The sequence below is a fragment of the Colletotrichum abscissum genome (assembly GCF_030869225.1).
Source record: "Colletotrichum abscissum strain IMI 504890 chromosome Unknown Scaffold_10.1, whole genome shotgun sequence".
Taxonomy (NCBI): domain Eukaryota; kingdom Fungi; phylum Ascomycota; class Sordariomycetes; order Glomerellales; family Glomerellaceae; genus Colletotrichum; species Colletotrichum abscissum.
In genome coordinates, this window is record NW_026849988.1 from 670,416 (window position 1) to 695,858 (window position 25,443).

Here is a 25,443-nt window from a genome sequence, read left to right on the forward strand (position 1 = left end):
AATGATTTTGGCTTGGGAGGATGAATGGCAGATTAACTTCATCCCATGTCTCTCTCTCACTCACTCACTCTGATGGAAAAGAAATTCAAAAGTCGAAATTGGGAATCTGGTTTCAGTACGTGAGGATCGTGAGAGATTAAGTCGAAGGGATGATCTAGCCACTCCAGAAGGGAAGATAGCCTGGTTCCCAAAGACGTTGAACAACCTCGGTGCCCTGATGGCCATGTTACATATATACCGTCTCTTTGAAGGGCTGGCGATGGGGTACAATTCTGCTGCTGCTAGGAAGACTTTTCGCTCAGGGCATGGGATCATGATTTTGTCAGCTTAGGTTGAGTTGAAGATATACCCACTGCCAGTCGACACGCACAGCGACAATGGGTTTGTATAGCTTAGACAACAAGTCGTCTATGGAAAGATGACACACAATGGGGAGGACGAAGCTCAATATAATTTGGTCTTTTGACATTGTCAGCCATCTATCAAGCTTGGCCATGCCCAGAAATGTAAAAATATTCTTCCTTCTCACCCTCTCATTATCGCCACTCTCCAACTTCATCCAACATGCTTCTCCCCCTTCTTGTCCCATCTCAAGCATCGACCATCTTGACATCCTCCTCCGTCTTCTTCACTTCCACCGCCTCCTCCTCCTCCTCAGGCTTTCTCATCAGCCAGCCCATGAGCGACCAAACAAGCTTCATAGCCTCAAGCCGCTCCTCGAGCACGAAGAAATCATACCACGGGCTCCGGCGTGCCTCAACCTGTCCCCAGCTCCTGCGGACATCATCGTCGCCGCCCGTCTGCTCGGCCGCGCCCTCGAGCACCTCGAGAAGCCGTTCCGGCACGCGCACGCGCAGGACGCTAATGTGGTGGAACAGCGAGCTAATCACGTAGACGTCGTCGTACCCGACGCCCTTGACTTTTCCAATGGCCTCGTAGCGCGTCTTGCGGTCCCAGCTGGCCGAGGGCGGGCGGACCATGCGATAGTTGTCGTAGATGGACATGTTCTTGCGCGGCTTCTTGGCGGCGGGCTGGCCCCTCTCTCCGGAGCCGGAGGTAGCAGCCCCGGCAGCAGAGGCGGCGTCGTCCTTGTCGCCCTGGATGGCGTCCCGTTCGACCTCACGCCCAATGGGCCCGCCGGACCCGCCGCCCCAGCGCGGCTTCGTCGTCCACCACGCGCCGTCGCCAAACTTCTTCTCCGTCTTGCCCTCACGCGCCCGGTGCTGGGCCGTGAGAAGAGCGGCAACGAGCTCGCGGGCCAGGTCAATGACCTCTTCGTTTTCTTTATCAAACGAGATGCTCGCGCGCGCCGAGACGGCGGCGAGGGGCCCCTCTACGATGCCTTGCCGGGCCGCTTCGCGCGTGCGAGGGGTCCGGAAGATGAAGGTGCATCCGGAGGCGAAGTATGACGTCCTCGGGGTAGCGGCGGCGGCGGCTGCTTGCTGGTGCTTGGAGAGCTGCGTTTGCGACGAAGGCGCGGGCCCGCTGGTGATATGCAGACGGGGTTCTGTCCGGGGAGCCGAGACGTTGCAGCCGAAATCATATGCTACAAGCTTGAGGAAGGCTGTTAACAAGCTCTGGCGGTACTCGCCTGGCATCGACGAGCCGGTCGAGGTGCGGAAGATGCGAGGTCGTTCCGGGGTCTTTGGGTTGTCCCGCTCGGTCTTGTCGCCGTCGACGGTGACATCCTTGGCCTCTTGCGCCTCCTCGGTATGCACATAGGGGTTCGTGGGGTCATCCCAATACGTAGTGAAGGCCTCTAGGCACCTAAAGAACTCGTATGAGTTGCCTAGGCGTGCCTGCTGCTGCCCCTTGGGCGCGGGGATGCGCCTCACGGTGCGGAACGCATCCTCATTTGAGTGAGATAGCTCACGCTGACGGTCGAGAAAGGTCTGGCAGCCGGGCGACTGAACGCCATTGTTCAGAACCACTCGGGTTTCCGCGTTCTTCTCACGTGCCTCCTCAGGGGAGAGCTTGCCCCAGCCTTCAAAGTCGGGCAGGTAAGCGGAATCGGGAATGAGATCCGCTGTGGGAGCATCCGGGATGAGGTGTACCCCCAAAGCGTCGAATATGGCGGTGTTGATGTCTCCAGGGCGATAAATGTCCTGCAGGACCGATGTCAATGGCTTCTTCTGGCTCACCGGCGTCGTCGACGGAGCATCCAGCTGAGGCCGGCTCTGTGGCAAAGTGACTGGCGTTGGAGGTGGGATATCTTTCGGGTCGATCTTGACTGCGGTGGGCAGATTTGCTAGCAAGCTATTGTTAGGATGACATACTTCATGAACACTCGAGAGTATCCGAGTGCCGCAACAGCCCTAGCAGTCCCAAGATGTGTGAGAGGCTCCCGTTTAAACTATTGGCTGAACACTGAGAAATGAAAGTTGCCGGGTGAGACGAAATTCGGGCGACAGAAAGCGGACGCCGGCCGAGACGAGGCGACCCCGCGAACGGACCGCCAAGGAAGCGGTGCCAAAGAATGGAGGTAGATCAAGCGCGGAAGGGATGGGCTCCCGTTGCAGGATCACGACAGATAGCGGCATTGACGGCTTCTGTGTTTTAAGGTTGGAGTAGGATAAGCCGTGAAGGCATTGATGGAGGGTACGGTAGGATAATGTTACTTGTGAAGAAGAGGATGATGCAGAGGCAAGACGCTGCAGAGGGAACGATGAAGTAGAATGGGGGTGAGGGAGAAACGGATGACAACTTGCGCTCAGCAACGAATAGGGGCGCCATCGCACAATAGACGTCTGGGAAAGGCGCCAAAAAAGGTCACAAAGCATTGTCATTTTCGTCTTATTCAGAAAAAGGTAGATGAGATAATGACCGACACTGGCTGCACTCAATGAAATTGTAAACTCACCCAGGGCGGGATATGTGCCAAACATATTGGCGTGAAAGATCAAAGCTAAAATTTCCGATAGTGTTTTTTCGAGATGGCACGACTTTTTTGCTATGATTTCCCAGCAGATAGAACGTGTGATGTGAGATGAGGCGACGGGAGGGTAGGTAGAGGAAACAGGACGGGGAAAGTGTGGTGGTCCGGCCGGCGATAGCACTAGGTAAAAGCGGTGGGGTCTTTTTGAGTAGGTAATAAGGTAAGGTACGGGTATACGCGACGTCGAGCGGGGTCGAAGCCTTGGTTTGCTTCGTTGGAGATACCGTTGCACAATGCAGAGCGATGTGTTCAGTGCCTGTTGACAAGGTTTTGATATTTTACTGATTTGACGCCAATCAACCCTTCAGGAGCGCTGTCCAGTCGGCAAAGTCAAAAGATGACAGGTGCTGCATACGAGTAAAGAGGAAACATGTACACATTCCGACCCAGGTAGCTGGGAGGAAAAAGAAGAAGATAGTGGGACTTGGATGGTGTACACAGTAGAGTATAGGAGGCCGGATGGTGAGGGGAAAGGGGACACACACAAACACCCACATACGGACGAGGAAGGGAAGGAGAGGAATCCAGAGCTCAGGAGAGCGCGCAGGGCACGCAGAGGAAGCAACAAGCAACGCAGTTGGTAGAGCATTCACGCAGGCCCCCGTTACCTGCCTGGTCAGTCTTAAGTCAATGGGGCACCTCAAGCACGAGACCCCTGGCGACGGAACTGTACTGTGAGAGCACCGCCAGACAGATCCGCATTGAATGGGAAACACACTCCAACAACGGACAACTTTGCATTCAATGGTCCGCCAAGCTCTCGCTTCAAACGGCGTCTGCCCAGATGCTGGATACCTCCTCTTTCTTTCGCCCACCGCACTTTGCCTTTAGCGGCAAATTCGTACCATTTGCTGGAGCCTGCTTCTTGCTTGTTGGAACCACAACGGAGAACACACGACCCCACAACCCACAACGTATAAGTGCAACCAAATGCAGTGTTTCTGCAGGACTGCAGCTCTGTGGGCTCCATCTCCTGGGGCCTGCGCCATATCCCATAGGTCAATTGGCGCATTTCGTCTGTGTTGGTTTGGTCTTGTTCTTCGACCCTGGGACCTACTTACTACGTATACAGATCAACCAAAGGCTGTGATTTGATGTCGTGCGAGGCGATTGGAAGGCAACAATGGCGCGAGAGGGGATTGTGATTGAGGGGCCCTGTCTAAGGGCCTTCTTCTTCGGGTTTGAGCTCCATTGAGAAGTTGGGAATGCAGATGCACAAGAGCCGAGTGTGGGAGATAGCCTTCAAGTTCCAACAGCGCCGGGCAACCCAAAGCTGAGGCCACAATCATTCTCTCCATCTTGACCGGTTGGGTCCGATTCTTTTCATGGCGGCATTCCGGTCCATGTTTCCGCGAGGAGCTCATCGACAACGGCGGGGAGGCAGTGGGCGGCGGGGGGCTGCCATTACCAAAATCCTGCTTAGTCACCAGCGGGATCGGAGAAACATGGCGGGACAACCTAGTGCATGGGGCCCCCACCGACGGGACGGTATTCAACGCTCCGGGACCTGGAGCCCGGCCGCTCCGCCGCATGGTGGACCCGGCTTGATGCCATTATCCGAACAAGGACAAGACAGATCCCGACGTCATGCATTCCGCTACACGCTAGCCGCCTTATCAATTTGTTTTGTCTTGGCGTGAGGGCATGCCGTACGTATGCTGTGTAGATGCCATGAACATTTGTAGAAGTCCGGGCATGGAGTGAAAGTGTACCTACCGTTCCTCCGTTGTGCATACTGAACAGAGAACGACGTCTGCCTCTTCCCTTCCTGTATGGGTATTGCCGGGCGGCCACTTTTGCGCGGACTTCGTCAGACTGTGGCCGTAAAGGGAGGATGGTGGTGTAGCCTCAACCAGATCAACATCCATCAGTCGGGAACATCTCAGTCAACATAGGCTACAAAATGCCCCGAAGCTGTGGTGTCTTCCTGTCCCGACCGCCCGGTGCGGGCTCCCGTGTTTCGGGGGCTGCTCTAGCGTGCAGAGCGGAGCGCCGCGACGTGAGACACCATCAACCCCAAGACAGAACTCGCGCCGAGAAGCCATTTTCCCCTCTGTCCTCCCCTCCTCCTCCCCCTCCCCCCGCCTTTCTTATGCTAAATGCACCTTCAGGCTTCTTTCTTTCATTTGGTTTCAAAGATTTCCCGCGCGCCCAACACTGGACCTGCGATCTGGGCAAACCCAGTGAAGGGGGAAGGGGGGGGGGGGGGGCATATGGATAGATGGGGACCATCAATTCAACACCTCATGCTATTGCTCCTTTATCCTTTCTATCTGGTTATGCCTAAACGGCTCATTGGGTTGGAAGTTAATACCCAACATTAAGCTTACTCTCGAGCCATTTACCTGCACATCATATCAGTAACACTAGCAACCTACTGAGATCTCCGGCCAATGTCCCAACAATACCATGAGAACCTGGGCTATGGAGATAAGGGGGTTTAAAGGTTCAGCGAGACTCACACACGAACACGAGAGCACTGTCACTGTCACTGTCAATGTCTGCATACGTACGCATACTTCGTTTCGGCCTACTGCAGCCAAGGGGGTGTGGGAGGAAGCAGAAAAACCAGTGCAAATCTGCACAGCCCCTTTCTCCCTTCCCCTCCAAAGCCCGAGACTGGTGAACCCGTCCTCGAGGATTGATTGACTTTTCACGTTGTCAGTCGTTCGTTCGTCCTGTCTTTTCCCCGTATAGTTAGTTGAACTAGCACGGGGACTTCTTGACTGCTGCTGTCGGCCAGCCCGTCATGTAAGAAATCCATCTGACCTTTTTCTACGACAGTAGTGTCGAACATATGTCGAACTAGTCCCACCATCCGTGGGAACCAATCGCTTTCAAGACACCACGAAGTAAGCAGTTCTCGTGAGAATCCGACGACGTGTCTATCTCTGTCCAAGACGTCGCCCTGAGTCTCTGGTGTCCGGGCCCTTGAGATATGGAGTCGCAACTTCCAACCTTCGCTACAGACGACACACCTGCAATGTGAACTACTGACGGGGTTTTGACGTCGCCCCTGCAAGAAAATGTTTGTGGTCGTCGAGTTTCACTCCTTTCTCGGTTTTATGGTTGTTCATCATTTGTTTGATGATCCGGGGATCTAGCACAGGAGGCAAAACACAACAAACACGTTATGGAGTGCACTGCAAAAAAGCGCCTCCAATATTGGGTAATGGTTACGGAGTAATGCCTCGTCATATGGGGTGTTAGGGTAGGGGGGGCCAGCACGGAGGGTGAGGAAGCTCGGCCTGTGTTTGAGCCGGCCGGGGTCGTCTTCTCTCTCTTGGAGTCAGCCCATAAGTCTTGATCTTCTCTTTAAGCTTGGTGCCACTCTATTAAGCCCTATGCCCTGTTCCTCCTCCGCTGATATGCATCATCGGAAGTGAAGATCCCCCTCCTCATTAACTTTACAAAGTTTGCATTGACCATGTCAGGAGGATTGGCAGCCCGAACATGATCGACCACTTTTATGGATTCAAGATCTTGGGATAACTGTCAAACGTAAAAAGAATTCCTCACAGAACGGGCGCAACACACCCAAGAATCTGAGCCTTGCGACGTCGAGTGGCAAAATCGGCACTATATACTCGGTGTGCGCGAAAGCGGCCGTGAGGTATTTGGGCTGTGCTGTGCAGCCTGTGCTGGTGAGCACGTTTGGAAAAGGTTGTGCACATTCTCTCATGTCGATATCCGAGACGTCGCGAACTCGACGACACCTTGTACATGGCAGTACATAGAGGGAACAACTTTATCCGTTTCCCGGCTGCTGCTTGGAAAGTTGGGGCAAAACGGCGCGCAAAATATCTGTACACTAACACGGGTCACAGTCAGACACTTTGCCATGTTTCCCTAGGGGATACCCGTGTCAATTCAATGATCGACCGACTAGCCCCTGGGGTGTTTGACGTCTCGGTCGCTAGTGACCACCCCCGTGCAGCGTGCCTCCCCAGTGGGCAGGCCGTAGCCGGGTGCAATTGCGGGCAAGACGGGCCAAGACCATGAAAAGAGTGAAAAGAGTCTCTTGGAAACGGCTTGCGGGGTGGTCTTCGCTTTCGTAGACCAGTCTGGGAAGAGCCTGCGGGACTGCCATCTCAAGCGTCCACTTTGGGTGGTTATGCCACGAGGTCATGGGGACCAGGGGGCTTGCTTGCAACATGTGGACATGACAGACTTAATTCACCTGTGACCATAGACCTTGAGAAGCCAGTCAAGACTGAGCAATGGTGCGGTCTTGGCGGACATGATGATGAGGAGTAGAAATTGTAGATGGCAAAGGGTCCTGAGTCTGAGAGGGTTCAGTCGTGCTCTGATAGTCCAAGTGCACAAAAGACCGAGCAGAGAGTCCCTTCAGACCTCTGTCTGCCTGTGACATCCATGCTCGCAATATGAGGTGAATCGATCAAAGTCGGGGTTTGGCCGAAGGAGGGACGGAATTTGGAGTTTGGTTGAAAGGGCCTTTGCAAGAGACGGCCAACCACGACATGAGGATGTGAGTGGCAGAGGTATGGTAATATGTCCGCAGTTCGGTCGAAGCGTATCTAGACGACGACGACGACGACAATGATTACGACTCCGCTTCTCTTGAAGCGACTCAATGAGGCGATGCGTCGTGCATGGTGTTTCTTGTTTCCTGCAGGCTGGTGGGCACAGGAGCGTTGGATGGTGTCTCATGCAGCCGAAAAGGGAGCGAGTTGCAACTGGGAGCCTGGGAACCAGTGAGAAGGAGCAGGAGTCGCGAATGCCACGGCAGGCCTTCTCCGGATGTGCACGACAGGCGAGAAGGGCGGGCCACTGCCCTGGGCCAGGCCAGCGGTGAGTGCGGGCCGCATATTTGTTTGAGAGATCATGGTCGAGAGGGCGTACGGAGTAGGGTAGACTGGATTCTATTTACAGACGGCTTTTTGACGCTGACGAGGGGGGAACTTTCGGAGAATGAGGAATGAGGGGCCAACCGCGCAGTGGGCGAGGGGGGAAGCCAAGAATGTTCCGAAGCAGCGTTGTGCGGCGTGCCGGGGTAGAGAAGTTTCGCGATGACTTCTTGGTGGTATCCGCAGGCAAGAGAAATAAACTCGAGATAGATTAATTAAACGGAGGGGTTGAAGACGCACGCACCTGATCTGGTCTGACTTGCCCGTTGCTGTTGCCCACCCATGATTCATCTACACGTGTATTCGTTTACGTATGTGGGTTCTTGGTGTACCTAGGCATCCGTACGCAGTAACGGATACTTTGGATACGCAGGTACGTCAGATATAGCCCAAGTATCTCGAGTTTATTGCGCATATATTGCGTGTATGTCTGGTGATGATGTTCTGCCGCTTCTGGTGCATGACGCCAGATGGACGAGCATGGACGTTGAAGAGCTCGGTGTTGCTGGAGACGGAGAAGTATCGTTCCGACTCTTGTTCGAAATGCAACAGTCCATAAACAAAAAGGGAGGTTCGTCGGGTTACACCCGAACAATGGCGAGAAGGACTCGCTGGCATTCGAAGTGTACAGCAGATGGATCATGGAATTCGACAGAGCATGGAAAGTGCCAATGCCACCCCGGCAAGACGTGGAGTGTTCCCTTTCCCAGTCGGGTGCGCTGCGACTGCAACGGGAAGGCCCCATACACCACAGGGCATCTGCCACCAAGATGTCTTGCAGTTGCGGCGTTTCCAAGGCAGGCGCGCAGTTGGCCGGTTCGGCGCCACAGACGAGACTTATGCAGGGGTAACGGCCGGTACGTAGATACGTACTGACAATAGGTACTTACCTACCTAGGTAGTGACCACCCCGTACCATCATCAACCAAGGTGAGAACTACCGGTAAGCTTGTCATTTGTAGCGCAAGTCGACAAATGGTTCTGGCATGTCTGGCATGAGATTTCAAGTGAAGCAAGGAAAACGAGGTGTGGAGGGGCCGCCAACCAACGCGTTTAGCGTTAGACTGTCACAGGCAAGCCGCAGACCGCAGACCGCAGACCGCAAAGGAACGGTGGACGGTGAACCCAACCACCAGTCCAATGAAGAATGTAGAGTCGAGAGCTTATTGTCCATACATTTTCCATACAATCTTCTACTTACTCTCTACACACAGGAACACCGCAAAAGAGAATACCTTTCCTGAATCCCTGGTGCTCTGGCACTCTCTACACAGTAAAGTCGTTGGACAGGAACTTGTAGGTCGGTAGCGATTACTAGTGTGCTGCGTCGTGAGGCTGGGGACCCCTGGTCTGGAACATGCCTGGGGTTGCTTGGAGGCGGGTTCTCGTGCTTCAGGTGTGTTACAGACAGGGGGGTCGCCGTTTTTGGACTGGACACTCCATCTCTTCCTCTTCCTCCTCCTCCTCCCTCTTTCCCAGTCCCATTCCTGTCGCTGCTTCACCCTTCACAGCCGTTATTGGACAACGTTCACGTATCTGCTTCTCTCTGTCTCTCTGTCTCTCAAGGTCAGACCCCATCCCTGCAGCATCGGTCCCCATCTTGATGCGCCTACGCTTCCACTCTTATCATGATTCGTCCATCAATACCCGGGTCCCAGCGCTGCAGCAACTACGTCCTGTCACTCTCTTCCCAAAGGAACCTTCTCAGACACGGCCACCAATGCCCGTTGGATCAATCCCGCGATGCGCCCGAGAAAGAGATGTGTGTGAGACTGTGAGAGGAGAGATCCATCAAACATTGATCAATCCTTCCATGCTGCGACAGACACCATCAATGCCCGTGCTTTGCTGCTGCTGCCGCTGCCGCTGCTGTCGCCGCCGCTTCCCTTCCTGTTATGAGAAAGAAAGAGAGTCCGTTCCACGAGTCGGTTCAAGTCGAGTCAAACAACCAACTTGAGGGAGGCTGCGCCTGGAATCGTACTAGTGTACGGATGGATACCAAAGGCCAAGGCCAAGGACGCAAAGCCATCTTTCAAGTTCCTGATCTTGCGAGCTTGCGGCATGCCTTGCATTTGCAGCTGGAGCGGCTGCAGACTTGCATGCCCGTCCTCGGCGCCCTGTCATGGGTTTAGTACCTTACTTGGGTTTGGTGACTTTGGTTTGGCCTGGTCTGGAGTCTGTTCTGGTCTAGTTCTGCCTCTGGTCCAGTCATGGTCTAGGGTCTGTCACTTTGGTCGTCCTCGATTAGAGTAAGGAGACGTACCCGAAGTAACGCTGTCGCTCGGCGCCTACCGCTCTTTTTCTTCCTCCTCCTTCTCCTTCTCCTCTCTGTATGGAGTTCCTCATTGTGAAGTACGGATAGCCTGTACGGCCCACGGATAACCCTACTCCCTCAAGACTCAACGGTGCTCACCTCCCCCGGTTGATGGGATACACTTCGGTCCTCAATACCACAGTACACACGCCTGTGGTCCATGCTATATCATGTAACACGCAAGTGCCTGCTTGCATGTTGCAAACCGGTGCCCGTCTCTGTTTGTGAGAGGTCCAGAAAGAGGTGTGTGTGGTCCCTGTCCCGCACGATCGGAGAGACATCCCGCGAGCCTCAGTCAAGACTCAGACCCTGCCGTACCAGTCCAAACCGGTCCATACCAAACCACTCCCGACCAGGCCCTGGCTGGTCCTCTCTTAGTCTTCCCTACCATACCTAACCATAACCTTGCCCGACCATACCTTACCCTGCCATACCCTCCTTTAGTCTCTTACACTCCCTTTACCCCGATCACCCTCCTCGTCTTCTTCCTTACCACCACCACCTTCGATTCTCTTCGTGACACCCTTCTCACGCCTTTTTCGACTTTTCATCTTCTTCGTCTCCCAACTAGCTTGGTGATTGCTTCTTTTTCATTCTCAGCGCCTTGTTTATTCGCTTCGATACCGAGAACGACTACTTCGACGACATTGACGACTTGGATCTTCGACGACACAGTCTCACCCTTGAGATTGTCTGCGCGCAGTGTTCCTTGCTTACACGTGTATTCGTCCACGGAAGAACTCACTTTCTCACGGCTCTCACGCCGTTTATGCTTCAGAAGGAACCGGTTCCTAATGAGCTTTTGCGAATCGACCTAGATGGCCGGCTAGGCTTCTCCTAGTATCAGTCTATTTTCTTCAAACCCGACTCGGGGTCCTTGTTCGATTCTCGAAACCATTCAGTTTTTTGCGACTGGAATCGCAACATATTGCAGCAATGTCGAGTCCAAATCGGAACGCGAACCTCCCGGATGGGGCTTTCATCACGACTTTCAATGGCAAGAGGTGTACGGCGAGGCCGAGGAATGGGAATAAGTCAAAGTCGAACAACCAGCAACGTGCCTCGACGAGTACGTCTCACTCGACATCGACAACACACTCGACGACGCGATCGACACCCCCTCCGCAAGTGAGCTCATCACCGCCTCCGCCTCCAGCAGTTGCAACGCTCGCTCCTGCTCCTCCGCCGCCGCCTCCTCCACCACCGCAAACAACACCACCGCCGCCGCCACCACCACCAGCTGTTTTGACCACTAGTTCAGCGAGTACGACGAGCTCCTCATTACCTCCTCCTCCCCCTCCCCCTCCCCCTCCTCCAGTAGTCAACACCCCATCTTCAAATCCACTGCCTCTACAGCAGACACAAGCGCCGCCTGCTCCAGTCGTATCGAGTCCTCCTCCACCTCCGCCGCCGCCGCCGGTTCCAGCAGTATCAACGTCTTCTTCTTCTCAGCCTCCAATCGTTGACGCTGAACCGCCGGCGACGATTCCTACTTTCCAAAACATTCCCGCTATTCCTGCGCAGAGTTCTCCTCCTACTCCCGCCCAGATCTTCCCCCCCGCCTCATCTTTTTCTTCTTCCTCTTCAATACCTGCCCCAGTCGTGTTGCCACCTGTTCCAGTAACCAGCCAGACTGATGCCAACGCAGTCCCAACACCAACTCCTTCTCAAGCGCCCCCCGCTTTTTTCAGCAATATCAGCCCATCACCCTCACCCACGAGCAGCGCAGGAGCAGGCGCTGGGGCTATTGCGCCTTCGCCGCCCCTGAACCCGGGTACTGCCGCAGGCGAGGCAGGAACAGGGAACGATGCTCCTACGACCAGTCAAGCTCCTGCTTCGAGCAGCAGATCTGGGGGCGTGGCAACCCCTGTTGTGATTGCTTCGAGTGTTGTTGGTGCTGTGGCGGTAATTGGCTTGCTGGGGTTCCTGCTTTGGTTCTGGCGGAAGAGGTTGCTGAAGAAGCGTCGGAGCACGCTTCTTACTCCGTTGTCCACGGATCCCAGCTTCAGGGAAAAGTCGTCATATGTCATTGACAGAGGATCTTTGGGCCCAACACCGCGCTCAGCCAAGCTCAAGGCCGCGCTTGGCTACAACTTTCAGAGATTCCGCGGCCAGTTCGGTGGATTGGTCTCACGCAACCGGGATAGCGGCTCGACAAATGACCGCGCTCAGTTTATGAATATCTCCCAGCACAGCCGAAACAGCTCATCTCTATCAAACCATGGTGGACCACGAGACGTCGTTACCACAAAGGATCGGGTCAAGGACTGGTGGGAACGGTTGACGGCGGATATGAAATTCAATTGGCGACTCCGCGGCGACAGGAATGTCGAAAAGGACCCATTCGCCTCAGCTCGCAACATGAGCGAGAGGAAAGCGGCCGCGCCAGGACAACCCGACTTCTTGACGCTTTTGGGTATGGACGACAGGGAGGTTGAACGGGAAGCTCAGAGGCGGCGAGTGAGCCGGAACCAAGGCAGCGCCGGCTCCGCCGATCACTTCCTCGGTGGCCTGGGACTGAACTTCGACAACGCTTCCGCCGACCCCTTTTCTGATAGCAACGCGTTACCTCATAACTCGGCCAAGCCGGCACCACTCGCCGTGGCCAACCCGGGCAATGGCAATGGCAACAATCCCTTCTCTGATGCCAATGCCATTTCGGCACCCGCGGCCGCGAGAAAGCCGTCATCAACGTATGTCGCTGACGTACGCCGGTCAAGAGGAACCTCTGTCGGCGGTACCACAACCAGGCCGCCAAGCGGCTCAACCTACTCTCCGCGCCTGGACTCCATGTACCGAGACTCGATGCAGAGCGTGGAGAGCTTCGCAACGAGGCGGAACAAGTTCCGATCTGATCCGTTTGATCTGGAAAGACCTGAGCTACTGGGCAGCAGTCTCGGTAGCAGTAGCGGTGGCCGGTTGACGCAGGCCAGCAGCAACTACAGCCAGGTCGGCGGAGGCGCACCGCGCGTACCCGGCAACGCTCACACGCGCGCGGACAGCTTCAGCTCAAAGTATAGCAGTGGCGTGAGCATGGACGGCTGGAGTGATCCAGGGCCAGATGTCGGGCCTTCAAGCGGACCTGGCTATCGCAACGAGGGCGCCGAGAGCCCGGTTGCAGGGTACCGGGCCGGAGAGCAGAAGAAGAATGTCGTGAGGAGGCCCAGTGGAGGAAGCCAGAACAGCGTTGGCAAGGCGTTGTAAGGGGAGGGGGATTTCTTTATCATGTATTACCAAAACACATCTTTCACTACTTGTACAAACGTTGGAGATGAGGAGGGTTGAGAGGGGTTGGGTAAACCACCATGTGAAGGGAACGATTTCACGCGATATGGGTAGGGGCATTTGAGGAACAGCCACGGCTGGTGATATGGTTGATATGGATATGAGAGAGATTGAGATGAGAGGGTATGATGAAGGATACCGCCCAAAAAATGAAGGGACCCTTTTATTTTCATTTGGGGACCGACTGTGGTGTATTTGGTGTTTTGGAGGAGACAGATCACAACACCCGTGTTCATGTCTTCTGAGCATCCTTTTTTTTCTTCTTTTTTCCTGTTCTCTTCCCTTCTCACGAAGCAAAAGTCAAAACTTCTTGGCCATGAGACACCCCATACTCATTCCCGGCTTCCCTGCCCAGCTTCTTATAAGCGGGTTGCGACGGCCGGGGGAGGAGCAGCACAAAGCCTGTTCCACTGTAATGGTTTTGTTAGATGAATCCTACAAAGTGAAAACTTACCCCGTTGAAATATGTCCGTATAAAACGGCCATCCGCAACATGATTTGCTGTGACATGACTGATTCCTGAATTGTTCGTTATCCTTCGAAATGTGGTAACAGTAAGGAATCAGCAATGCCTGCGTGTACTCTGTGCCCATTCCATCAAGTAATGCTAGGGTAAAACGACATGAATGGCTGCGACTTGTACGTAACCGGAGACGAGACCGGCCGTCCGGGCGCCCGGCCGGGGGTGGCCGGCAGGAAAAAGAAGCATGAATTTGGGATGCAAGTGGGCTTGTACGTACCGCCTTACCTTAGGTAATGGACCTATCTTACCTGTATTTAGGTAGGTAGTCTGAATATTACGGATACTGATAAGGAACAATTCGGTCCCGTGATGAACAGCTGGCATGAAGTGGCGCCGGCAGCTGCGCTGTTGGTCGCGAACCCCTGTCGAATCACACCACTTGCACTTCCCGTCCCGGGACATCTGTCATAGTTACGTACCTTGCCGTCTGAATGTCTGCCAGGTCAGGTAATACACAGCTAATGCGTGGTTGGTGTTGTGGGTGGTGCTGACACATGGCAAGAAAGCAGCCCAAGTCAAGGAACAAGACGTAAAAGCAACCTCGCTGTGCATTGGGTAGGATTAGTTGCGTACTCCCTTAGGTAGTCCAGAGAGGTCAAACACCTAATTACCCCTCATTCGGCGGCGACCACTCAGCCGTCGACAGCTTCCAACGACGTCAAGCCCCGGGGGCAAGCCAATGCACCGTGCCCGTACACACCACACCGAGGTAACTTGGGCGTTACGTCAAAGGGTCAGTCCACCGCTGTCTACCTACCTTGGGCACCTCAAGGTAAGGTAGGGAGCCTAGGCACAGCTCAAGGTACCCAAAGATAAAGATACCAGGAAAAGAAAAGATATTCACTGCCCGCCTTCTGTATAAGAAATTCAACCTCGAACTAGCGGCACTGGCCTAACTTAGTGATCGCGAAGTGACAGAATCTCTCGCTCCTCCCCGTTGCATCAGCATCCCAATAAACGACCCCATCACGCAACAAACAACAGACTGGAGACTTTCCTCCGACTCCTCGTCCCGTCCTGCTTACGGAAATTCCTATCCACAAATACTTCCATATATCTACAGATAGACCTCGGTGTGTAACCTACGGGCCAACCCCATACCTCTGCGGCGGGACTGATCCGAACTCACCACCGTTGGCCGAAAGCTAAAAGTTGCACCGGTGACAAGCCCCGTTGTCCAACGACCTAGCTTACTCTCGGATTACCCTACTCAACCTCCTTACCGGCCACTTTCTACTCGCCTTGCCTAATCAACACGACACCAAATCGAACAGCCCAAGCCATTCAGCCCATCTCCCTTTTTTCTTCTTTTTTGCTTACAAGCTGCCGCCCGTAATAAAACCACTGTCGTTTTCGTTCAGCACATACCCTTAGCTGGAAGGGAGAGAGAGGAACAGAGAGAGCGAGCACCACATTGCCCTCCGTTGCTCCCCCGCCGCCTCGACTACTCTTACATAGCGCACGTCTACTCGATGATAAGCCCTTGTCCGGCCACCGCAACCGACCTGTTCCCATATATGCCACGCTATCTTCTCCACGCCCACCCTTGAAAACCGGACCTAGCCACCCCACCACGTCCGACCACCCACTGCCGGTCTCGACATCATATGCTGGCTTGACCCGGACATCAAGACAGAGAGAGAGAAAGAGAGATGGCTTACCAGAGTCCTCCAGAAACACCATCCTCCTCCGGCGCCCACACGCCAACCCACTCTTCCTCTACAGCACCGTCATTATCGAATTCTGTCATCACAACAATGTGGTCCGGTCTGATACGCCGCTTCTCCTCCGACCTTCCAGAGTCCTACGGTCACAACGGGCACCCGCACGAGCCTTCACACCTCTCCCACGCGCAAACCGAGCCCGCCGGCGGCGGTGGAGGGGGCTTCCAGGATGGCATCAATGGTGTTTTTTTCCCTAGTCACCAACCCATTCGAACTGCGAGCCCGTTCCGTCCACCGCCTCTCGATCCCATTGTTCTGCACGGCTATAAGGAGAGCACTTCGCAGAGTGCCAGGCTCCTGAGTCACGGCGTGGCCGAGGAGATCCGGATCATGCTCCCAGAAAGGCTTAGGATCAAGGAGGATTGGAGGTTGATATACAGCTTGGAGCAGGACGGTGCTAGCTTGGCAACGCTATATCAAAAGGCAGCTGAATTCCAGGGCCGGCGAGTCGGTTTTGTTCTAGTCGTGAGGGACGACCTAGGCGGCGTAAGTGGAAACCTCTTTTTTGGCTGCTCTTCTCTTTGCCCGACATGTCACCGTAGTCGAAGGCCTCAATATTGCAATAAGCTAATCCTCTGCTCCTCCACGACCAGACTTTCGGCGCCTACCTCTCCGAATATCCACACCCCGCGTCCAAGTACTTTGGCAACGGCGAATGCTTCCTCTGGCGCGCCTCAACCCTCACGCCCCTCCCCCCGCCGCCCTCCGCCGATACGACGAACCTGACGCGCATCACCACGGTCGCCAGCCCGACACGCTCAACCTTTGGCGATCGCAACAACGCACCGTCGCCGGCGCCGAGCGAGTCAATCCGCTTCAAGGCGTTCCCCTACTCAGGCATCAACGACTACTACATCAACTGCGAGACGGGCTTCCTCAGCGTCGGCGCCGGCGACGGTCACTACGGCCTGTGGCTCGACGACAGCCTCGACCGCGGGCACAGCGGGCGCAGCCACACCTTTGGCAACGAGCCTCTGAGCGACGAGGGCGAAAAGTTTGGCGTGTTGGGCGTGGAGCTTTGGGTGCTTGGCGCCTGAAAGATGGACCCGGGTGATTACCAGAGACTAGAATCAGAAAGGAAACCTCAAGTTGGCGGAGATGAGGCCTGGCATGACGACCGAGAGGGTTGCCGGAACAACAGTACGCTCATGTACGCAGCACGGACACGGAGCACGCTCAGCAACCGCAGACTCTTGTGTTTCTCTGTGGAAGGGGAAAAGGATATGGAAATATATCACACGCAAAAAAGACAAATACACCGCACAGATATACGACTGGGACTGGGGATTGGAACTAGGCGTTGGAGCAATCGGGGCGTACAGGCGACGGGTTATTTGCAAAAAGAAACGGCCGACAGAGGTTTATGCGGCACTCCCTCCAATGGCAACACTGATGCCGCGAAAAGCTGCTTTTTCTGAGGACTGGATCGAGCCGATTAGGGGCGCGAGCGGAATCGTGAGTTCCATCGCTCCTTCCTCTCCTTCGGGAGGGGCTCCTTGGAGAGGCTGGGAACCTTGCGATCGATATTGGCTTGACAAGTCAACTCTCGCTTCGAGGGACACAATAGTGAGAGCGCTGACTGGACGGAGTGAGCTGGACTGGATTGTACGGGCAAACGAGGATTCAAGAAATTTTTAATTTTAACAATACCCCTTTGTCAAATCAAAGAATCAAATGTCTCTTTACACGTTCCGCCCCGAAGAATGTTGATTGTAACACCTCAGCTATTCTGACCCCGAAGCTCATCTTTCTTTGGAGCAGAATCTATCGAATCCTCCAATTAGCTGAAGTATAGAGTCTCCTGAAACTTGATACGTTGTTCGTTCGTTCTCTCTCTCTCTCTCTCTCTCTCTCTCTCTCTCTCTCTGTGTGTGTGTGTGTGTGTGTGTGTGTGTGTGTGTGTGTGTGTGTCGAGAGATTCCACGCATTGCCATTTCACATTTCTATATACGCACCTACACCTACGTTCCAGCTGATCATGAAAACCCACAACAACCCGGAAAATGGCAATCATCACATCATCATTGAAAGCAATTGGGCCCTCCCTGACGTATCGACAAAAGGAATACGGAAATGACTTCGCCAGTATACGAGTTACTTGAGAATTCCTTGACCAAGAATCCCTAACTCTCGTCCATCATCCAGGGCTCCCCTTCTCAATACTTGAGCCGACGACGATTTTGTATCACCCAACTCTATTCATCTCTGTCTATTGAAACGCTTAGCACAGGTCGGGCTTTTCTACCTACAATTCACGTTTATCACATAAATAAAGGTATAACAATTGCATAACTTGCTGTGGGGTTTCAATGTTGTCATTTCATTACAAGCTTGTATCAGTGACGCTGTCGACGATGAGCGGCTGGAGATCTCTTCACGGACGGGCTCATGAAAAGTCAAGTGGCCAAGTAAGGAACGGAAAAGAAGAGGAAATTAGACGAGAAAAGTATTTGCCTATCCATCATTCACTCGACTGATTCTAGTCGAAACTGACTCGCCTCACATATGTTCCTTTGTATCCCCCAATCACCACGGGCTGCACGGCCTTGACTCTCCTATCCGCCCCGTATGGTTTGTCTATAATCGTTTCCCCTACCCTCAGGCTCAGCAGCCACGCTGTGATTTTTCTCATTGTCGTCGTCCCGCAGGATCATGTCTCTCTGGCCCACATCATGCACCTGCTGTGGATCGCGTTTTCCTCTCTCGCTTGCTTCTGTTCTTGCTTGAAAATCCTGTGTCATTGCTCACCGCATGATCTCCTGGTAAATCAACTGCTTCAGTTGCTCCTTGCTCAGGTTGTCCTTGTGCTTGTCGAAGTCGAAGAACTCCTCGGGAATGGGAGGCGCAGTAGGCTCGTCATCTGGGTCGTGGTACGGTTCGAGGTAAGGGTGCTTAAGTGCGTCCTCTACGGTGATGCGCTTGACAGGGTTGAAAGCGAGGAGCTTCTCGAGGAGGTCGAGAGCCAGGTCGGACGTCTTGGGGAACAGGGTGCGGAAAGGAACCTTCTTCTTGAAGGGAAGCGAGCGAATGTACTCTCTCGCACGGCGGGACTTGATGCCATAGTAGTCCTCCATCGTCGGGGTACCAAGAACGTCCAAAATCAGAGTGAGCTGATGGTGGTCTGTCATGTACGTGATCAGCTTTGCATCTTTGATAGGGCGGGATGATAGTCCAACTTACAGTCCTTGCCCGGGAACAGAGGCTTGCCGCTCAGCATCTCGGCCAGAATACAGCCAACAGACCACACGTCAATGGCCTTGGTGTACTCCTTGAACGTCAACATGATCTCGGGAGCACGGTACCAACGGGTCGCCACGTATTCCGTCATGAAACCCGAATTGTCCTCCTGGGATGCAGCGGAACGCGCCAGACCAAAGTCACAGACTTTCAGATCGCAGTTGGCGTTCAGAAGCAAGTTGGAGGGCTTCAAGTCACGGTGAAGGACATTGGCTGAGTGCATAGCCTTGAGAGCGCGAAGGGTTTGGTAGATGAAGTATTGGCAGTGGTCGTCGGATAGGTCTTGGGTTCGAATAACACGGTGCATGTCCGTCTCCATAAGCTCCTGCAAAGGAAATCATGTCAGTAAATGGCCTGTTTCCATCGGTGTGGCACACGAGGACGTCTTGCTCACCTGGATGAGGTAAACCTCGTTGAATGTCTCATAGCTGCGGGGTTTCTGGATGTCGAGGATGGAGATGATGTTCTCATGGTTGAAGTATCTAAGAAGCTTCATCTCACGCAGAGTTCTCAGACAGAACATGGAGTGATCGAAGGGTGTGATCTTCTTAATGGCGACCTTCTGGCCGGAAGGCTTGTGTATCGCCGAGCTATAGAGTAATCAATTAGCAACCCGGTCTTTCTCGAACTGTGATTGAGACGAAAGATAACGCACCAGACAACTCCGTATGCACCCTCGCCGACGACATCCTGAATGTCATACTGCTCGCTGACGTTGAACGAGATCTTTCGGGAGCCCGAAGCGTTGGGGGGATTCGCGCGCGACATTGTGAGCGATGTGCGACGATGGTGTCGATGTGGAGAGGAAGTTGCCGGAGCAGTTGGCCGACGGAGTAATACCACACAGGCGGGTCCTCGCGAACGAGATGCAACCTTGGGCGGAGAAAAAAAAGGGGGGGGATGAGGGAGAGAATTAAGTCGTCCTAATAAGGCCGTCTTGTAGAACCACAATTGCTGGTTTGCGCGGTGGTTCAGGAAGGAGGCGAAAGGATTCCGGTATTTGGTTCTGCGGGGGTTATAATTATTGGCGGGCAGGCCGTTTGTGACTTGTCGAAAGGAAGGGTGGGATCGACCGACGGCGGCTGTCCAAAAAAAAAAAGATGGGCGTCGCAGACACACACACAAAGCTTGAGGTCGCAAAAACCGGCCGTACTTTGTTCTTTGGTTGGATTGGAAGAAAGAACACGCAACCAAGTCGGTCCAGTCAATGAACAGACAACAGGCGGATCGGCTGTAGAGTATCTCGAGAGGGGGGAAGGATGGGACAGAGAGATGCGGACGGGAGGGTGGAAGGGGACGAGTGTCGTCGGAGGTTCGAAAGTGGGCGAGGGCCGTGTTTCTTGGGTCCGCTCGGGCCTTGGGTGCTGGGTGAGGTCCGCTTGTCACAGGCCGGGATCGTGTTTGGATTTCTTGCCAACGTCTCGGATGTCGGTCACTTTTTTCGTTCTTTTTTCTTCTTCTTTTTTTCTGTCGTCTAGTACCCCAAAGTGGTTGTTGTTTGACGGGTGTGTGTATTGTGTGGTGTTTGCTCGATAGCAAAGATGTGTTTGAGGAAGGTACGGTAGGTAGGCAGGTAATTTGTCGTTTGAGGATGGGTTGCAGTGTGATGGCTTGCAAGTGTCCGGACTTGAGAGAGGACTGCTTTAGGCGGGAACTACAGGCTGAGAACTGGTGTTAGCTGAATCGTGTTAGCTGGAAGGAGCTCCAACGGGTCAAGTGACAAAACAGGCAGGTATCCCGGAATGCACAAGGTTAAGCAAGGTGAAGAGGCGCTGGGGAGGGGAGGGTCCTGAACCAGAATGGAACCAGCTGGGTCGTTGGTCGGGTACGGATAAAGGAGCGCTGGACCCAGGAACTGAACACAGGTACTAGCCAGGCTAGGTTTGCAGGACACAAAGCAGTGTTGATCAGCGCAGACGCAGAGCACCCAGAGAATAGAGGGAGCAACTACAGACAGGCAGACGTAGCGGGTGTCCGAACCTGTTCTCTTTGCCTTCTTCCGTGGCTTCTCGAAAAGCAATCGATCTTCCGGGACACTTTGGTGCGACAGCGTAGATGCAGCGCAGACAAGCTTCCAGAAGATGAGCGATAGCAAAGCGCGAAGCACAGAGGAAAAAGGGAGCCTGCGTGACTTGGAAGGTGAGGTGAGGGCAAGCGGGTTGCGGGTCGCGACGCAACGAAACGAGGCAAAAGGTAAGGGGAACGGGCGATGTACCGAGCACCCCCTGCGACTGCGACGGGACTTCAGACGAGATACGTCTAAGATGCGCAAACGAGGGACAAGACACCACGACGAAGGCGGGCCCGGGAGAGAACAACGCGGTCGAGCTTCACGAACTCCTGGACCGGGGCCGAGGGATATAGCTGCTGCCACTTGGGTGCGTCCTTCGCCTCTCTCTCTATCTGGCTCCGTGATTCTCGCTTGGAGTTGGCCTACCTAGATAGATGTGTCTGCCGGTATGATCTTCGGGGCGTGAGGGTGAAGGGGAAGCGAGGCGAACGAGACAGAAGGAGGGACGGCTAGGGAAAGTTGAATTGCGAGAGGGTAAGAAAGGCAGGGAACGGGCAATGAGGTCGCCGAGGATTACGGCGACGACGATCTCAGGGTGCCGGAGGGTTGACGGGGGATGGAATGCAAATACACAGGTCAAGACAGGAGGACAAAGACTCAAAGCAAAGTATACGTACCAGAGACTTGCGACGAAGCGAGAATATGCTAAGTGACTGTCGAGGAAGTATGGGGTTAGGTCAGGTCAGGTCGGTATGAGGTTGAGGTAAATTGACCCTCGATATTCTGGTGAATGAAGCCGAGGTGAAAGGAGGGGGCGGAGAGAGAGTGAGAGTGAGAGTGAGAGTGAGAGTAAGAGTGAAAGAAGGTGATGAGGCGGCTGTAAGGCTGGAGAAGGAGGAGGAGGAGGAGAAGGAAAAGTCGCAAACGTGCGATGGTCAAGCTAAGGGTAATAAGGTGAGGTGACGAGTGCAATGGGTACGCATTAGAGGTACTGTGGGAAGGTATCCGTAGGTAAAGGCAAGTTCAAAGGTAAGGTAAGGGTGAGAGTTGTGTGGACAAGGCCAGGTCAGATAATCTTACCCCGCTGCAGATTTGTCTTTGTAGAGATGTCACAGTGTCTTGTCTCTCGATGTGATGTGGTGGAGAGGCAGGCGGGCGTTTTAATGAGACCTTGGACGCTTATCCGTAGGGTAAGGTACTGGGTATGGCCTCCTTGTTTTTGTCTTGTCTTCCACCAACAGTACGGAGTAGAGGGAGACGGCAAAGTAGAGGCGTGATTTGTAGGTATTCCTGAGAGGTTGAGATACCTCAGAGAGCGAGACTGAGGGACCTGGGAATGGGATTGAGAAAGGCGGCGCAAGCGGAGGAGAGGGGGAGGGGGAGGGGGAGGGGGTCCAGAGGAGGGGGAGATAGCGGGACCTGGCCCTGGACTAGGTAGGTAGCTGGTGGTGTCGGTTGGTTTCTGAGGACAGCTAAGTACCCAAGGTAAGATACCTAATTGCAGGCCTAACAATGGGAGAAAGACAAAGTATCTTGTCTTGAGAGCCAACCAATTTCAAAGCACTCCAGGGCCGAGAACGTTTGCAAGCCGGGCTAGACAACATGCCTTAGCTTATTCCCTCAGGTACGAATTGGTGCTTAAGCAGATATCATATGGCCACAACGTGTGGTCAGGTATCGCGAACCACAGCTTGGCAAATCTGATGGATTGCGCAATAAGTAACAGACGGGAACACCGCAGTACTTGGTAACACCTGCTCTCGAGTCTCTCACACTTGGTACACCACTTATTTCCCGGTAGGGAGCACTACCACACAGTAGGTGCCTTACTCTGTGATGGAATCTGTGGACGCCAGAAGGGAGGTGCGTAGCGGCAGTCAAGTTCAGGGACAGAAGCAAGGCAAGTACTTCGTACTGCACACGGTGACGAGGTACCTGCTTATACCTGCATGTATGGATACCTGAGCTTGAGCCCACCAACGGAAGCCGATCCAGGTCAAGATACCTTGACTTGGAAACGTGCTTGCTTCAGGAAACTCCCAAACCCCCCAGGCAAGGGCCACTTAGAAGTTAGACCCAGCCCATCCATTATCGTGCCCGTCGTTTGAACCAGGGCCCAAGCAATGGGAAACACGCGACGCCGTTTCTGCAACTTAGGGGAACCGCATCCTGCCCTGTTCCTACTCGAGTACATACTACGGATACACTACCCAGTAATCAATATTTGTACCTTACCGCATAACGTTGTATCCATGGATACGCAAGTATCCCTCATTACTCTTCCTGGTTCCGCTCTGTGTAGGTAATCCTGATTCTTACGGAGTAGTCCTTGACAACCTTTTTACCACCTTAACCTTTGCCTCCATCAAGCATGCCAAACTACAAACACAATTGACGTCAGTGGACCTGTTCTAGCCGAATAACACAATGAATCAAGACGGCTGACTGATGGATGAATGATCTACCTCACGTACTCAAGGAACCCCAACCTGTTTCCATGTGCGACGGGAGAGGGAGCTCTAAAGACTCGCTATCAGGGCTATCCCAGCTTCACCGCCGAGCCAATTGCTGAGCAGACAAAAGAAAGAGAATAGCCAACATGGTACGTGACTGAGCCCGGGCACCAGATTCAAAATGGGCCATCACAATGAGAAGAGGGACAACCCTCGATCGATACGAAAAACATGAGACCGACGTCAATGTTTGACCAACAGGCACAGCCTACGCCACACCCATCCAAGTATCCATAGTCGCCCTTCCGCGTCTACACAACCGCGAGCGAAGGGGAGAACCAGACTGACTACCTATCCGCACCATAGACTTCCTCAACGACTACTAGGCCGCGTCCGTTCAGGGACTAATTAATCTCTGATTCAGATAAAGTCTAGGCAAGCTCCGCCCCTCCCGCCGACCCGTCAGCCCGAGAGCAATCAAAAACAATCCGAACTTGAACCTTCCATCACCGTAGCATCGAGCCAAAGGTCTCACGATGACCACAGAAGTGCCCCCTTGTGGATCCGTCCCAGTCTTTAGGAACCAGAATCAGTCAAAGTCCAGAACAAATCGAAGCATCAGATAGACGATGCCGTCACCCAGTCTCAAGTCAATGGAAGCAAACCGACTCGCCCTTTGAAAGCTTCGACAGCGGCTACGCATCAATGCTTCTTCCCTGCCAGCTTTCAGCCCACGTCGTCGCGGCCTTGAACGGTAATACTTTCCTCTGGTCTAGACTCCGGATCCTCTCCAGTCTCTCCATTCTTCTTCCCTGCCTCCCTGGGTGGGAACAGACGATCCACAACACGGCTGACGAGCTCAAGATCGGGATGGTGAACCATGCTGTTTGAGGTTTTTCTCCTAGCTTGATGAGATCTTCCAAGTTCTGGAAAGCCAATGTATCTTCTGCTCGTGGCGGTACCAGCTAAGCAACATACGGGGAAAGGGGACTTGGGACGGCGCTAGCGGAACGAGCTTGATACATGCATATCCCCGGTATTCCACCCTTCTTGCTAGGGGCACAGGTTCCTTTTCGATGGGCCAGGGGGAACTCCTGCTCACACTATAGAGGGTCACTATCCATAAGATACGAGTACCCACGGAGGGTTCACATAGCTAATAAGGTACTTCGCCGAGCTGCCGGAGCGTCAGTCAAAAGGCCTGCCGCATTGTTACTCACCTCGCTCTTTGCACCACCACCACCACCACCACCACCACCACCACCTCTTCCAACAAAAGTTCAACATTCAACAAAGCCAGCTGGGCACAATCCAACTCGTTCAAGTGACAGGCGTGCTAATTATATCAGTAACTAATGTGATGGGAGAAATGCCAAAATCGACTTCTGGACAGTCAATTGGCCAGCACGTCTGCAAGCCATGGCACACGTACAGCCGGCGCCTAGCACCGCCGGCCATTGGCTCCCGAGCCGGCCCCCTCTGTACCCTCGGCGCGTGTGTTTCACCTCTTACTGGTGCCAGTTTCACACAAGCCCACCCAATCAATCAGCCCGTAGCTGAGGTGCCAGATTTCACCTTTTCCCTGCTGCCCCTCATCCTAATTCCCATACCCGCCGCCGAAGGAGAGTACAGGACGGTTGGGGCGGTTGCGATACAAGCAGCCCGGCCTAGACTATCCCCCCATTTCTCGGTTTGGGCGGGTATTGCTCAGTCCCTTCTCTCTCTCAGGCACTCTGTAAGTGCAGCATAGATGGTCATATTGGGACTTACGGCGGCTGTCATCACCCCATTCGTGTGGTAGAACCGCTGGGCATCCCAACTGACTGCGCCTACCTACGCCTAGCACCAACAACCAAGTACGACACAAACCAACCCCACAAGCCTCTCGACGTCCCGAGACAAGCTCATTTCCCCAAAGACCAAAGGTTCCGAGAGACTAGTCAACTCTCCTACGAGCTACCACTCTACACACAAGGCTCCCCATCAACGTCTCTCAGTCACGAGTCACGAGTCACTGGCGTCGTCTATTACCGGAACCACATACCGGAGCTATCCACATTTGTACTCGTCCATCGTCTGCCCGATCACATGCA

At 54.0% G+C, this 25,443-nt stretch overlaps 8 protein-coding genes across 8 annotated transcripts; 2 read left to right on the forward strand and 6 right to left on the reverse strand.

Annotated features, from left to right (window-relative positions):
* Positions 1–590: 590 nt before the first annotated feature.
* On the reverse strand, positions 591–2,885 carry CABS01_05174 (uncharacterized protein; the record flags this gene model as incomplete). Its single annotated transcript, XM_060538544.1, has 2 exons — positions 591–2,248; positions 2,861–2,885. The coding sequence occupies 2 exons, from the start codon at positions 2,883–2,885 to the stop codon at positions 591–593; spliced, it is 1,683 nt and encodes a 560-aa protein (XP_060405716.1).
* Positions 2,886–3,575: 690 nt separating this feature from the next.
* Positions 3,576–3,947, reverse strand: CABS01_05175 (uncharacterized protein; the record flags this gene model as incomplete). Its single annotated transcript, XM_060538545.1, has 1 exon — positions 3,576–3,947. One exon carries the CDS (start codon positions 3,945–3,947, stop codon positions 3,576–3,578), a length of 372 nt encoding a protein of 123 aa, XP_060405717.1.
* Positions 3,948–6,450: 2,503 nt separating this feature from the next.
* CABS01_05176 (uncharacterized protein) lies at positions 6,451–6,660 on the reverse strand (the record flags this gene model as incomplete). The annotated part of the gene is made up of 1 exon (XM_060538546.1): positions 6,451–6,660. One exon carries the CDS (start codon positions 6,658–6,660, stop codon positions 6,451–6,453), a length of 210 nt encoding a protein of 69 aa, XP_060405718.1.
* A 3,083-nt stretch (positions 6,661–9,743) lies between these two features.
* Positions 9,744–10,132, reverse strand: CABS01_05177 (uncharacterized protein; the record flags this gene model as incomplete). Its single annotated transcript, XM_060538547.1, has 2 exons — positions 9,744–9,920; positions 10,067–10,132. Coding segments are annotated over 2 exons (243 nt in total), but the record flags the coding sequence as incomplete, so codon positions are not given.
* Positions 10,133–11,053: 921 nt separating this feature from the next.
* Positions 11,054–13,321, forward strand: CABS01_05178 (uncharacterized protein; the record flags this gene model as incomplete). The annotated part of the gene is made up of 1 exon (XM_060538548.1): positions 11,054–13,321. One exon carries the CDS (start codon positions 11,054–11,056, stop codon positions 13,319–13,321), a length of 2,268 nt encoding a protein of 755 aa, XP_060405720.1.
* A 2,256-nt stretch (positions 13,322–15,577) lies between these two features.
* Positions 15,578–16,686, forward strand: CABS01_05179 (uncharacterized protein; the record flags this gene model as incomplete). The annotated part of the gene is made up of 2 exons (XM_060538549.1): positions 15,578–16,135; positions 16,243–16,686. The coding sequence occupies 2 exons, from the start codon at positions 15,578–15,580 to the stop codon at positions 16,684–16,686; spliced, it is 1,002 nt and encodes a 333-aa protein (XP_060405721.1).
* Positions 16,687–18,393: 1,707 nt separating this feature from the next.
* On the reverse strand, positions 18,394–19,654 carry CABS01_05180 (mitogen-activated protein kinase; the record flags this gene model as incomplete). The annotated part of the gene is made up of 4 exons (XM_060538550.1): positions 18,394–18,770; positions 18,830–19,211; positions 19,281–19,476; positions 19,542–19,654. 4 exons carry the CDS (start codon positions 19,652–19,654, stop codon positions 18,394–18,396), a joined length of 1,068 nt encoding a protein of 355 aa, XP_060405722.1.
* A 4,422-nt stretch (positions 19,655–24,076) lies between these two features.
* On the reverse strand, positions 24,077–24,808 carry CABS01_05181 (uncharacterized protein; the record flags this gene model as incomplete). The annotated part of the gene is made up of 4 exons (XM_060538551.1): positions 24,077–24,233; positions 24,329–24,453; positions 24,571–24,616; positions 24,783–24,808. 4 exons carry the CDS (start codon positions 24,806–24,808, stop codon positions 24,077–24,079), a joined length of 354 nt encoding a protein of 117 aa, XP_060405723.1.
* Positions 24,809–25,443: the final 635 nt, after the last annotated feature.